The sequence below is a fragment of the Rhinolophus ferrumequinum genome, chromosome 18, assembly GCF_004115265.2.
Source record: "Rhinolophus ferrumequinum isolate MPI-CBG mRhiFer1 chromosome 18, mRhiFer1_v1.p, whole genome shotgun sequence".
Lineage (NCBI taxonomy): Eukaryota > Metazoa > Chordata > Mammalia > Chiroptera > Rhinolophidae > Rhinolophus > Rhinolophus ferrumequinum.
In genome coordinates, this window is record NC_046301.1 from 1,195,235 (window position 1) to 1,210,152 (window position 14,918).

Consider the following 14,918-nt stretch of genomic DNA (forward strand, 5'->3'; position numbering starts at 1 on the left):
GTGTTAGTTTAGTGAAGTAGTGAAGTGCAGCTATCAGGAGACACACGCGGACAGACCTGGACCGGCTGCACCTCGGCATTGGGGTTGTGGGTCGTGTTGCTGCTCTCTGATCTGGCACCGTGAGGTCGTCATCTTTCAGGACTGGTTTCGTGTGGGGACAGGATAGCACACCACACTTGGTGCTTGTGGGTGGTCAGTACTTTTTCCTGAGCACAGATGAAGATCTGGTAGACATTTTTAGAGGATATTTTGCCACGTGAATATTGGTGTTTGTACATACTTTCAGAATCTATGCACAGAATCTATGCCCCCCCCCCCTTTGTACCTTATTCTAATACAGTAGCCACCACCGCACGTGGCTGATAAGTAAGATGTCAATGTCATTTCCTCAGTCACACCAGGCGCATCAGCTGCTCAAGAGCCACACGTAGGGGAGGCTCCCTTGCTGGATACCCACGGTGCGGCCATTTCGTCGTCACAGAAAGTTCTGTTGGACGGAGCTCTTCCAGAATGGAAGGGGCTTCATTAAAAACAAAACACAAAACATTTTGAGTGATTTCTTTTTATCTTGTAGTAATTACTGAAATACAACATGAAATAAAAAAGGAAGAATAAAATAAGAAACACAGAAAGGATTTGCTTCCCTGCTGTTGTTTTTGGTTTTGTTTCTTAGTTGTTTGTGACATAGAGTAATAGTTTTAGCTGTAGCTGAATGAACTCAATGCCCCCGTCTGCTCAGCTCCATGTGCACCCAGTGAAGACAGCCATTGACGACCACGGCGCTTAGCCAGTGTGTCTTCTGGGACATGCAGACAGTGACAGGCAGTGTCGGTCACACAGGGGACAGGACTGCTGGAATAAGTGTTTCTGATTGAACTTCACTCCTGGAAACCGTACCTGTCTATTTAAAATCCTCAATTTTTTCTCCCTTGGCATCAGACAAAGGCGATCTCAGAGCTGTGGGGGCAGCTGTGCCGTGTGGGGTGACAGCCTGTAAAGTCCCCTCTGAGACTGGCCTGCTGCCATCCGCCCCTGGCCTTGGACTCCAAGCAGAAACTCACTTCATTGCTGTAGGAGCAGGGTTTTCTCCAAGTTTAGTTTTTAAAGCCCTCATATTAATTCAAGCGACATTTAACATAGGCTTTTTAAAAATATGTTTATAATGGGCGTTACTTCTGTTTGCTCGTAATGGTACAGTGTCAACTCATCTAGAAATAGTTTGAAAATTTTCTTGGAGTGAGAGAGGGAAAAGGCACCTGGAAATATAATGTGCTTTTTAGTTTCATGTATCATTTACCTGCTGTTGATTCCTTGTTTTTCTTTTTTCTTTTAGGTTGCTTGCAGTGTTTGAATGTGGAGAAGGTACAGTCATTAAAACTGCATTTTTACACGGTGGGAATTTGTACGAGTGGGATGGTTAACGTGGGACAGTGAGTAAAAGCGGCTGTCGACAGGGTGATGTGCTCATACATCTGTTCTGAGTTGCTCCTTGAAGTGAAGTTGTTATTGAGGTCTCCTGTCTGGTATGTGAAGTTAGCTTACATGATCTCAGGTAGGGTGGGGGACAGTTTGCGCCTGTGCGGCCCCCACAGGTTGGGGTGCATCACCTGTTAACATGGGGGGTCAGGTGTGCACCTGTCCCCAGACTTGCCCCCTGCACCTGAGCTGTGGGTAAAACCGGGAGGTGGGTCTGGGACGGACTCATTCATCAGTCGCTTCTTCCACAAGCATTGACTGAGATCAGTTACCTTCTGAAGGTTTCTGTCGTAAGTCTCTCTTAGATAATGCCTTGAAATGAGCCAGCAGATCACATTGGTATAAATTACAAGAGGCTACCAGGGGACTTAGTGGCATTTGGATAAAGGGCAAATACACATTAAAGATGGGTTTTCCTGTGGAAAATGTCTCTGCTGTACAAGTCCTACAGCAGGATGATTCTCTAAAACGGTCTTGCTTTGCTTTGGTGCTAATTGGGAATGCTGCAGCTGAGATAAAAAGATTTAAATGAGAGACACACGTGCTGTGTGCCTGGAAACCGAGCAACTCGCTCTGCTTCCCGGGTCTAACTTGCAGGTGCAGAGAAAAGATAGGCAGATGAGCCATAGATATCACAGCTGTCATTCAGAGGGGAGCTGTCCTAGGTCCTTGAGTGCAGCGACACTGCAGGTGAACGCGGGCTCCTTCGGGATGCCGTTGTGCTGCAAAGCTGACACACTGTGCCTATGTTCAGCCTGTGTCGCCCGGCCGCCCAGCCTGAGGCTTTCAGGGGAGGCGAGGTAGGAGCAGCGCCGGGTGCTGTAAAGGTGTTGTCTGTCGCCGCAGCTATGACTTCCTGCGCGCCATACCTCGTGCTGCTGTGCGGCGTCCTGGGCGTGGCCAGGGCCGCCCACATCGTCATCGTGCCGCCCATCATGTTTGAGAGCCACATGTACATCTTCCAGACGCTGGCGGCCGCCCTGCACCAGAGGGGCCACCGGCCGGTGCTGCTGCTGTCGGAGGGCCGCGAGCTGGCGCCGTCGCCGCACTACGGGCTGCAGCGCTACCCCGGCGTCTTCAACGGCTCGGCGGCCGACGCCTTCCTGCAGGCCAAGATGCGCAGCATCTTCTCGGGGACGCTGACGGCCATCGAGCTGTTCGACATCCTGGACCACTACGTGCGCAACTGCGACCTGGTGCTGGGCAACCGCGGCCTGGTGCGCGCCCTGCGCAGGCAGCGCTTCGACCTGCTGCTCGTGGACCCCAACGACATGTGCGGCTTCGTGCTGGCGCACCTGCTGCGCGTGCAGTACGCCGTGTTCTCCACCGGCCTGTGGTACCCCACCGAGGTGGGCGCGCCCGCGCCGCTGGCCTACGTGCCCGAGTTCAACTCGCTGCTCACGGACCACATGGGGCTGCTGCAGCGCATGAAGAACGCGGGCGTGTACCTGGTGTCGCGGCTGGGCGTCAGCCTCCTCGTGCTGCCCAAGTACGACCGGCTGCTGCGCAAGCACGGCCTGCGGCCCGCCACGTCCATGCACGAGCTGGTGCGCGGCCCCAGCCTCTGGATGCTCTGCACCGACGTGGCGCTGGAGTTCCCGCGGCCCAGCCTGCCCAACGTGGTGTACGTGGGCGGCATCCTGACCAGGCCCGCGCGCCCGCTGCCCCCGGTAAGGCTCCAGGGGGCGGGACCTGTCGGGTGGGGCCCCGCGCCGGCGGTTGGCAGCAGACCTGGCTGGGTTGTTTGATAACTACCAGGAAGGGCCGGCGGTGGGAACGCAGAGCCGCCGCCGTCCCTGTGCTGGTGGGAGGGCCACTCCCAGCACCCGGCTCTGAGCATGTCCGTAGTGCCTGGGGCTACTGCGTGGGGTCAGGGGATGGCCGGGAAGTCGCTTTGTGATTAAGTCGGAGCTGTGGCAGGTGAACAGATGTAGCTAGAGGGTCACCTTGGCGAGTGTGAGGGACGATGCCTCAGTGACTCCCAGCCCCTCCGTCCCACCCGAAAGCGCAGTCACAGGCCTCTGCCCAGCTTTGCTGAGGTGAACTCAGCAGACGGAGCCCACCTGAATGGGTTCCCTTAGCACCGTAACTCTGGAAAGTTGATGCCCACCAGTGAAACGGGGTGGTGACTCCCAAACTAGGGGTCATCTGACTTGAAGTGACGGTTTGGGGATGCCCGCCCCATGGCAGCTTCATTTGTTGGTCCGAGTGAAACTGGTCTCTCCGCTGGGGCGCAGCTCATCCTTCCTGCCAGTGGGGCTGCGGGCGAGTCCCTGTTTGTGCTCAGGTGTCCGCCAGCAGGTAGCTCTCTGGGTCTGGGGTTGGCCTCCGATGGCACTCGCAGGGGCACAGGCCGGGCCTCTGCTGTCACCTCAGCGTGCGGTGTCTCCCCTCACTTGCCGTTTCTGGCTGTCACTGTCTGGTGCTGCATTCTCTCCCCTAGGCCTCAGGTGAACACAGGCACCGGGCAGAGTTTACTGTGGTTCGCTCGTTGCTTGGACTTTTCTGGCCACGGAACGACATTTCAGAAATGCTACCTGTGTGCATCTCTGTGGTGCGGACACGTGGGGCAGGCCTCTCCCCGAGATCCAGGCGTGCTTCCCCACCACTTTCACCCAGTGGTCCTTTAACACGCCTTCCGGTGCCTTTCGGAGCCTCGTGGAGGGTAGTGCAGTGTGTCTGTTCCGATGTCCTTTCCGGCTTCACCCCCTCTGTGGGCTTCCCTGCTTTCTTCCCGCTGGGCTTTTCGTAGTGACTCATTGGAACATGTGCCTTTCATTTGCTGACTGTTGGCCGTGCCAGTTGTCCCCAGGTGGACACAGCAATGCTCCCAGATGTGCCATATGGCCTGGCCAGCCTGCTGGCCAGTGTGTGAAGGGCCACTTTCACCTCCGTGTGCCATTTACGTCCTCCAACGGGCCATTCTGAAGAATGACCATCTCACTCAATCTCATTCCAGTGAGGTTTGTATGCTTAGGGACACGCGCGTTCCTGGTGGGGTTTCTCTAGCCCATCTGTCCCATGCGAGAGCCCTGGGAGTTTCTCAATCGCCTGGGTTATTTGTGGTCTCGTTGTGACACTGACATCCTAGGGCCTGGCAAGTGGCTGTGGAACTCATGCTTCTCCAAGAGCAGCTCCGTGTCAGTTGCCTCGGCACCTTATAAGGGTGGGTGGGTTTTCCAGGTCTGGTCATGACACTGGATTGGATTTCACAGCCTGGGATGAAAGGGTCCGGAAACTTCCTAAAAGACTCGTTTTCAAAACTTTCTACTGTCTGAGCCTGAAGAAACTCTGAAGAGTCTCTAGTTCAGCTCTGTTCCTTTTATCTATTTTTCTCTCAAAATAGAGAGAATGGTCCACTCGTCATGTAGGAGGTTCCTGCCACAGTGTTGCCTGCTTGGGCGTCCGTACAGGTGTAGCTAAAGGGCAGACACAGGGCCAGGCCTCCTCCATGCAGTGGCTTGTCTCCTGTCAGAGAGGACAGTTGGGGCCGTGGAGACACGTTAGAAACAGGTTCGCTTTGGCCAGGAAGGCATATGTGCAGGCCCCTGTTGAACCCGGTCCTTTACTGTGGATGCAGTAATGATATCGAGTAGGATGTGGTGGCAGCTTTTCTGAGGGTGAGGACAGTAAGGCCCCCAAGTGTCCCTCACGTATGCTGGGCACCTGTCAGTTATTAGAATCGACATGTTTCAGTGATGGCTTTTACGAGGTTGCCCGTCAGCTGCTGCGGTCTGGCCCTGCCAGGCCATGACTTTGGTCATGTTTGCGGCCTGCAGCCCTGATCTGGGGTGTTTCAGTCTGCACCCCCCCGCCGCCCTGCCCAGCAGAATGTGGGTGGGTGCGTCACCTCACAGCATGGCTGTCATCCACACCCCAAGGCCCTGGGGATGGCAGGCCCTCAGATATTCAGTATTAAATCAACTGCGTCGAACACAAACAGCTGCCCAGAAACAGGTGATTTGGCCAGTATAGCCATGCTGTTAATATTACAGCCGTACCTGTTTATTCCCGGTTTATGTTGCATTCCATTCCAGCCATTAAGCAACCTGGCATCCAGGCTGTTGTTTCAGTGAACAGAATAGCTACCTCGTGTCACTGATGTGGAGAAAAGGAGGCGACTGTCCGTTTCCCAGCAGAGGAGCTAACAGGTGCCCCTGTATCCCAGGGGTTTGTCTGAGCGGGGACAGAAGCTGCTGCTGTCCTCCGAGGTGACGGGTGCCTTGGGCGGTCTGGAGGGTCAGGGGTGTCTTCATCTCACCAGTTGTAGGGACACTTTTTATTCAGGCCACTTTAGTCACGGGGAGAGGAGATACGGGTCAGGTAGGAGGCCAAAAACGTGTCGGGAGGGCGTGTCATTCTGTCCATCACCCGAACTGCCCCACAGACGGCCTTGGGAAGCAAGCCACTGAGCAGCAGGTTCACTGACCCATGCGAGCAGATGGGTCGTGAGAACAAAACCCAGCAGCACCCATCGGCTTCCCGGCAGGTCTCACCGACCCCCGGACACCGGTCCTCCCAGTCACGCGGAGTGACCGCAGGTCTGGGCTGAGGTCTGGGGGAAGATAACACTCGCCAGATGTGGAAAATAAAGGCCGTTTTAATAACACGCTACACAGAAGGCACATCGTCTCAGGAAGTACAAGGCTAGACGTGGGGTGAAAACCCTTGAACCATGTTGATTAAAACACCCGTTTTTAAATGGGTCTCATTTGGTCAAAACACGTACCCCTCACAGGGCTTCCTTTTTGGGGACCCCATGACTCGCACGTCACGTCTCAGAACTCTTCTCTGTGCCTGCTGCTTCCCGCCTGTGGGCGGCTGTGTGGGGACCGGGAGACCCCGTGCTGTGGTGTCAGGGGGCGACTGAGGGTCGCGTCCACCACACTCACTCATTGTGTCGCCAGAAGGGGACGTGGCTGTCCCTGCCAGTGGCCTTGAGCCTCAGGCTCTGGGACTCAGCACGGGGGTCCACGTCCCCTCAGAGGGTCAGGCAGGATGGCTTGGGCCGGGCCTTGTTCTCGTGACTAGTAACGCTTGTCACTGCAGATGAGCTGTATTTGCTGAAGCGGGTCACTGGCTGGTCCCCATTGGGCAGACGGACAGTTTGAGGTGTCGGCGGGATGCAGAAGTGCCTGTGGCTTTGCCGCTCGCATCTTAGGGACGGGCGCTTGGTGCTCCCACGGCCGTCCGGGGACGTTTATTCCTCTTTCTCGCAAAGTGGAGGGCAGTGATGAGCCCCTGAGCTGTGTGGGCGTTGGGCCGCCTGTGTGTCTCAGGAGATGGGCAGGAGCTTGATGGGGACACTGACAGGAGGGGGCGCAGCTCCCGGTACCTGGGAATGCTGCCCCTGCGCTGGCGACACTGGTGGGTTTTCAGGCCTCCACCCTCGTCCCTTATGGTTCCCTGCTTCCCCTCCCTGAGGGGCCTGTGGGGACACTCCAGGCAAACAAGTGACGGGCTCATCCAGCCAGACTCGTCCACACTCAGACCTGCTGACCTGGATCATTAGGCTCGATAACCCGGAACCCTCAGAGGACAAGTTAGGCTTTCCTCCTCGGGCTTGGAGGGCAGGTTGGGCGGTCAGCCCCAGTGTTGGCCCTGCTCAAGCCTGCGTCTTTGTCACAGCCCCGGTCCTGCCCTTTGCGAATCCTCCACCGTCCCGGAAGTCATTGCCACCAGAGCCCCAGGACATGCTCCGTGAAGCAGGGACTAGAGGGCAGGTTGTGGTCCTGGGACGGCCACTGGTTTGTGACAAGTTCCCGGGACCAACCTCAGACACTGTGTGATCTGTAATTGCTGATGTCCTGTGATGTGTTTCGGGTGAGACTCGTTATCCTTGGTGTACGTTGCACCAGCGTTAGTGTGTGTGGGGATGTGGATTTCTAGAGTGAGAAGAGCTGGGACCCCACTGCACAGCTGGAGAGCCAGCCCCCTGACAGTCCTGCTCTGCATGGAGGTGACACCCTGAGGCCCGGCCCTGAGAGGAGCGTCCACGTGCGGCCTCGCTCGGCAGGCCAGGGCTGTGGGCCAGGACCCTGCACTCCTCTCCCCAGCTCTCCTCCGCCTGCACATTGTTTTTTGTTTCGCAATGTTCTAAAAATGTTTTATCTCAGGTTGTTAAACAGCATTGGATCAAAGCAGGCCGTGATTTTAAAGTCTTACTACATCAATGCCTATTTGCTGAAATTCTAAGTTACATGGTGAGATTATTTGTTCCCACATACAGTCTGATACCCACAATCTAGTCGCAAGTGCAGTGTCCTAGACTGCACAGCTGTCTGGAAACGCTCACTGCCTGGCGACATACGATACGTACAAAAGAATGAGAAAGGGTTTATTTTTAGTGTCCCATTCTTACATTGACTGGCTAACTCAGGAAATCTTTTTGTGCTGTGAGAACCACTGCATCTTTCTGTGCTGAAGGCATCTCCCTTGTATATTTGCAAACCCTGGACGCACAGGCCTGGTCCCTGGTCTGCCCCATGTCCACCTGGGGCAGAGAGCTGCTTTGTGACGGGGTTTCTGTGGCAGGAAAACAGGACACACAGCCAGAGAAGCAGACATTGGAGGAAGACATTAATCCAGAACGAGTCCTAATTTCATTTGAAATCAGAGAGGCACAGAAAAGTACCCCCAGGCCCCCAGCCCAGAGCAGGGCAAGGACCGGGCACCAGAATGACCAGGCTGTGCCGGCCACGGGCCTGCTGTCTGGGCAGGGGGGCTGCTCCAGGGGCCCAGAGACCTTTGCAGCATCAGAACCACCCACAGTGCACCATCTGGGCCCTGAGGGGACCCACCACCACGGCCTTTGTCATCTGTCCAGGCACATCCTCGGGAAGTAGCACGTGCTGCTGGGAGAATCTCTTCTGGTAGGAGGTTTGAGAATTCTGATGTATCGCTGTAAACACTGTCGACTGTGAACAGAGCATCTGTTCTAGAAAGGTCCCAAGGTCCCTCAGGAAGCCCCTCCCCTGCTTCCCCCAGCAGCCACCTCCTCCCGTCCCAGCAGCATGCACCCCACTGTCCTCTGCTCTCTCCACCCCAGAAAGCAACCAGAGCAAACCAACCTCCACCCGTCTCTCTCTGTGCCCCCCACCCTGGCACCCCGTCTCCCTCTGTGCCTCCCACCCTGGCATTTCCTTCATGGGAAAGGCCGAGGGATGGCCAGGTGTTTGGGGGCAGATGCATAGCTCGGTTGGGGGCGTGTTGGATTGAGAAACCTGTGGGTTCATGGGTACCGATGTCATGTTGACCTGTGAGTGTGAGCGTGGAGTTGACAGGAAAGGGGCCGGGTGTTCAGACGTGGGGTCGGCTGCCCAGGGGCCGAGCTAAAGCTGGGAGTAGGGGAGCGCTTGGCTCAGAGCCTACAGCACCCCCTTACAGGCAGAACGGGGGGCCCCAAGAGCTGAGAAGTGAGCTCCTAAGAGGAGGGGCACAGCCAGGGATGCAGTCCAAGAACGGAGGTGAAGAGGGGACAGTCCAGCTGTCATCGCGGCCGCTCTCTGTTTGGACTGTTAGCTGGGGACACATACATGTGGCCCTGTGTCACTGGATGATAGTAATCGTTGCAGCAAGACTGAATTCACACTGCCCCTTTGACAGTCTTTTCCATGGGCTGTGTCAGTCACGGGTGCAGCGGACGGGGGAGGGGGGCAAGTCTCGTTTTCCTTGTCCCTAAATTGTGGGGTCAGTGGGTGGGATTGGACTGGTTTTTAAGGTTTCTCCCACTTCAGTGATGGTGTGAACTACAACATTCTGAGCGCCACGCATACCTTAAAATACAGACTCACGTTCTTCTCTCCAAACAGTGATTCTGGTAGGGTTGTGGTCACAGAACCAGGTCAGGCAGGTGTGTCTGTGGGTGCGTTTTCGTGATGTTTTCATAAAGCCAGGTGCTTGGGGAGGGCAGGAACGGGTGGGTGTGGGGAAGGATCGATTTACAGTTTATAGATAGGGAGCTCGACTTTCTAGTAAGTCATCAATAATAATTAGAAATACTGTTGAGATAGTGTTTGATTTATAAAAAACATGGTTAAAAATTCAAACCATCATTTGGTTTTATTTTGTGCAATACAGAAAATGCGTCTTTGTTCAGAGAAGGTTATTGAATTGCCGTTTTATTGAAGAACTTTTTTCCTTGAATCTTAAAGAGAATAATCTTAAAGAGAATCTTAAAACACACCAAGCCATATGCAAAATTTGGTTTCTTCTCAATTTAAAAATTGTGTCTTTCAGCATTTGGTGATAGAGAATTTTTGAATAGATTTTGTAAAACGTGATTCTTCCAAAAGGCAAAAATTGAAATTATAGGAAAATGCTTAAAAGCCTTTGCAAATTTGATTTCATTTTGGTAAAGTTCATGCTTAGTTGAAAATTTCATAGAGTAATGAAAAAGTAGGGAATTTCCCCACTCTGCTGCCACGCTTAGACTCACGGATGCTTGGCTCAGTTACAGAAAGAAATAAATCCCTAAGAGAATAATCAGTCATCGGGACCCTCTCACTCACCTGTCCTCCACCCACCGTGCCCACCAAACAACATACATGATTTCCTTTTTATTTCTTTTTTTGCAACTTACAGTTATTTCGGTTAAGTCTTAAGTAATTTGCTTCATAAATAAAACTTTGCATAAGACTCATTTACAGACTTTATGTTAAAGGGTAGACATTTATTCTGATGGCGGAATGCAGCCACTTTTGTGAAACTAGAAGAGTCTCCATTGACTTCAGCCATTTGTGTTACCTGTTTGGTGTTACCTGTTTTGTGTTGCCAGGAGAGAGAAAGTTAGGGAAGGACAGCAGGGGGTGATCGGTGTGCTGGGTTATGTGCAACCTGAATGCAGAAAAATTCCATTTTTCAAAAAGTATACAGGCTTCCTGAGTTGTGGCTAATCAGGATAGTTTAGTTGACCTCTCTGGACTCAGTAATAAAGTTTTTATAAATGTTGATGATTTGATGGAAATTGTATGTAAAACGTTATGTCGTGTGAGTCCAGCTAAGCCGACCAAGGCGGGGCTGCTTTCTCTGCGTCCCCGCGAGGACGGATGAACGTAGCTGCCAGCTGACCTGCGTCCTGTGCACATTGCTGGCTTTGCTGCTTTCAGCTGAGCGGGGCTCAGGAGCTTCCTATGCAGTTTTTGGGCCTTTTGTTTTTCTCTCTAAAGAGCCGGTATCAGGCACTGCCGGCTCCTGCCAGCTGAAGGCGGTCACAGCTGTGCGTCTGTATTTCATCGAGCTGGGAATTGCTAATTAGCAGGTCACACTGCACAAAGCCTGCCCAGTGCAGGGCGCACAATGCCATGTTTGTCTGCGGAACATAAATAACTGGTCTCTTCATATTAGAGGCTTCGTTAATAAGCATGTGTGTGCCAGTAGGTGCGGCAGACCATCTTTGCCAGAACGCCTGGACCGTTGGGGACCACGTACCAGCGCATCCTCTCACAGGATGCGTGCGCCCTCTGACACGTGGCCGGCTGCAGTCAGGACTGGCCAGTTCGCACGCGGCCGTTCCATTCGCCTTCTGTCCTCCCGCCCCGCCCCCTCCCACACCCCAGCCGGACCCGCACACACTGCCTTGCTGGACCCCGGGCCTGTGCCCCAGGCTGCCCCTGTGCGGAAGCCCTCGGTGCCCTGAACGGGCCGAGCTGCAGACTTGGGAGTCCGTAGGTGCCCACGTGTGGCTGACAGTGCGGGCACGAAGGCCTTTCCAGGAGTGGTACCGTTTGACCCTGAAGTTGGAGGCCTGGGGCAGCAAGATGCCAGGCAGGGAGTCTGTAGTGGCACAGCTCGTGTGGCAAGGGCACAGTTCTAGAGACACAGGGTCCCATCGCCCTGTCACATCGTCACTCTGAAGGTCCAGACCGTGTCTGCGTGGTCACACAGCAGCAGACTGCCCCTGAGCGGGACCGTCGTGGTGCTAAGGCGCCGTCTCCTAAGTCTCAGCCCCTCTGGTCGGAGGGTAAGTAGCCTGACAGGTGCCGCGTCCAGAAACGAGGTTGTGCATGGAACATTTACATCATGTAAGAGCTGCGCATTCAGTTAAATCACTAAGCATTCAATTAAAGTTTCAATTTCTACCACTCTATCAATCTAAGATGAGCTGTGTTTTAGGACCGCATTTGGTAGGATCTGGGTTTTGGTGACATTTGTCCCACTAATTCCAACAACAGACAGGCTTTCTCTGGCAGCCGCGCTTGTCTGGAAGACAACCAAGAGCCGAAAGCCAGTGGAAGAAGCTGGAAGAGGAGCCGGAATGTGCTGGCACAGCCAAGGCCACCCCTGCAGGTCAGTCCAGTCGGCCTGTGTGTCCCACACCGCGGGCTGTCGTTGTCAGGCCCGTGGAGGACTGAATCAGCAGATGCGTTTCCCAGGCAGGTATGCTGAACCGGTGCAGAGTGTCCGTGCAATGGCCTGACAAGAGGAGACCTTCAGAACAACTCGGGGGCCACCAAGTGCCTCGCTGTTGCGCTGACACGAGCACACTTAAGTGCCCATGTAGCTCGTTGTCTGCGTGACCAGGAAGAAGTGCGCGGCCCTCGCCAGCAGCTCCATCCATGGTGGGCCTGGGTGTCATGTACAAGGAAGTGCCCAGGGTGACAGTTTGTGGCCGACGGCAGTAGCCTTTTTTGTGCCCCGTGTGGGCATCAAAGCTTCTCCATCAGGCGGCCCCGGCTCCCTCATTCATTTACTCATTGGGCAGTGTGGGTGCAGGCCTACTATGTGCCCGGTCCCCGTTGGTGCTGGGGACGCAGTCCCTGAAGCTCTACAGGACCTCCCTGCAGCCTGCAGGTCTCACAGCCCTCGGAGGTCCCAGCCCGCCTGCAGACATTGGACGCTGTCCGTGACCTCTGCACCCTCCTTATCAGACTCTACCCACCATCGTCCACCCACCAGTTCTGTCAGCAAATGCTGGTTTGGGTCAGGCCTTCTCAGTGCTGTGCCCTCCCCGGAAGGGCCTGCGTCCCAGGCCTGACCCTGGGCCTTTCTGACGGCTGGTGGAGAGGAGAGGGGACCTCCGGCCGGCGCTGAACTGTGGTGGCCATGACGGTGCTCAGTGCTCTAGTGGTTGCCTGGTGTTCGTGTCTCATGGTGACGACGCCATGGTTGGCAGTTTACCTGTGGAGAGGTGTAAGAAAGTTCCTCTGGAATTTTCCCAAGAAGACAGATACCCCTGAAGGTCCCACTTGTGTAATATTCTTCAGGAGGGATGAGTGTATAGCTGTTGGATCCAGGAAACACAAGCTGCCATCCAAATTACATAGTATTAAGTTAAAAAATGTAGATACCGTGTGCTCGGGTCATACATGACTGGGTCCTGGATTTTGTTTAATTCAAGGACCTATCCTAGAAAGTATCACCAAAAGGACAGGATAGTCTCACCTTAAACGTGATGCTCTGATTTTTGTGTCAATTTAATTGTTGTTGTCAATCTTAGAGTAATTTCTGTGGAGAAATTCTGCTAAACTTTTGAATGTCACTGTGTTCATAAACCTGACAGGCAAAATCCAAATTTAATACCTAAAATTAATAGCTTCTAGAAAGGCTAAGGATGAAGTTCGAATTAACAATTTGTAATTAATATTTGCCAACTGCTCGTCAGTTGTTGTAAAGGAGCCACAGATGCCTCACTGTTGGTGGCACTGCTGCCTTCACAGATAACAGTGTCACCTACAGTACAGCATCGTCACTCCTTCCGTGTCAGAGGTCTGACCCTCATCGCTCCACCTCACTTCGTACCTATTTCTATAAACCAAGCAGCGCTTGGATCTGATTCTGTTAGGTTTTGCTCTGGTCACGGTCCCAATAGGCCCAGATTTCACACTCACACTTCAAGTCTCCCATGAGTCCTATTCCGACAACAAAAACTCATGCAAATGGTGAGAAAGTTATGTCGTTATCTAAAATGTTAGATCCAGAATTTTTTTCATGATGGTAGTTAAAAAAGAAAAGAAAAAAACAGTTTGGTGTCTATAGTCTTCCCTGCATGTTCGGCACAGATGTATTCAAATACATTTCGTGACTAGTTACATTGGGATTAAAACTCTAAGGATATTGAGATATTTCCTGATTCATAAAATGGGAGGTTAACCATAGAAGTAAATTCATAGAAAAATGAGAGTCAAGGGTTGAGAAAAAGTATTTTTATTAAAATTTGAAAAACACTTAATTTTTTCAGACCAGCTTTAGGTTTCCAACAAAATTGAGAAGAAAATAGACAGTTCCCATACACCCTTCACCACCCCACACGCACGGCCACACCCACTGCCAACGTCCCCACAGATGGGACCTTCGTTACAACTGATGAACCTACATGACACGTCGTCACCCAGAGTCCACAGTTGACATCAGGCTCCCCCTTGGTGCTGTGCATTCTGTGGGTTTGGACAAATGTCTGATGACGTGTCCACCATCCTGGGGTCACACAGAGTGTTTTCACTGCCCTAGGACCCTCTGTGCTCCCCCGTTCACCCCTCCGTCCCCCTAAACCATGGCCATCACGGATCGTCGCTGTCTCGTAGTTTTCCAGAACGGCACACAGTTGGGATCACACGCATGCGGCCTTTTCGGATGGGCTCCTTCACTTAGTGACAAGCACTTAAGGCTCCTCCACGTCTTTTCATGGCTGGCAGCTCACTCTTTTTAGGACAGAATAATATTCCACCGTCTGGATGGACCGCAGTTTTATCCATCACCTCCTGAAGGACATCTTGGTGGCTTCCACGTTTGGCACTTACGAACAAAGCTGCTGCCAACGTCCGTGTGCAGGTTTTGTGTGGACATAAGTTCTTCGCTCCTTTGGGTGAGTGCCAGGGAGTGTGATCGCTGGGCCGTCTGGGGAGAGCATGTCAGTTTTGTAGGAACCGCCGGTGCCTTCCACAGTGAATGCACCGTCTGCCCCCCCCAACCCCCCAGTGACTGAGGTTCCCGCTGCCCCACGTCCTCCCAGCACGTGGTGTCTTGTGCTCTGGACTTGGGAGGCTCTGACCTCTGATGAGTGTGCGGTGGTGTCTCATGGTTGGTTTAATTTGCATTTCCATGGTGAACTGGTGAGGGGTGTTCTTTCACATGCTTATTTGCCATCTGTGTGTCTGCTTTGGTGAGGTGTCAGGTCTTTGGCCCATTTTAAAATCTGGTTGTTTTCTTATTGAGTTTAAAGAATTATTTGTGTATTTAGGATAACTCGTTTATCAGACGTGTCTTTGCAAATATTTTTTCTGATTCTGTGCCTTGCCTCCTAATTCTCTTGACATGGCCTTTTGCAGAGCAGAAGTTTTTAATGAAACACAGCTTATCAGTTATTTCTTTCATGGATTGTGCCTTTGGTGTTGTACCTAAAAAGTCATTGCCATCCCCAAGGTCATCTAGATGTTCTCCTGTATTATCTTCTAGGAGGTTTATAGTTTTGCTTTTCATGTTAGGTCTGTGGTCCACTTTGAGTT

The 14,918-nt window shown here is 53.1% G+C and overlaps 1 protein-coding gene across 6 annotated transcripts in view; it reads left to right on the plus strand.

Annotated features, from left to right (window-relative positions):
* The window catches only part of UGT8 (UDP glycosyltransferase 8), a 56,530-nt gene that overhangs the window by 19,245 nt on the left and 22,367 nt on the right, over positions 1 to 14,918 (plus strand). For all 6 annotated transcript variants that reach the window (XM_033134909.1, XM_033134907.1, XM_033134908.1 and 3 more), the window contains 2 exons: positions 1,334 to 1,362; positions 2,323 to 3,146. In XM_033134909.1, the coding sequence (XP_032990800.1) occupies positions 2,325 to 3,146 (822 nt within the window). In that variant the 5' untranslated portion in view covers positions 1,334 to 1,362; positions 2,323 to 2,324. The remainder of the gene's footprint in view (positions 1 to 1,333; positions 1,363 to 2,322; positions 3,147 to 14,918) is intronic.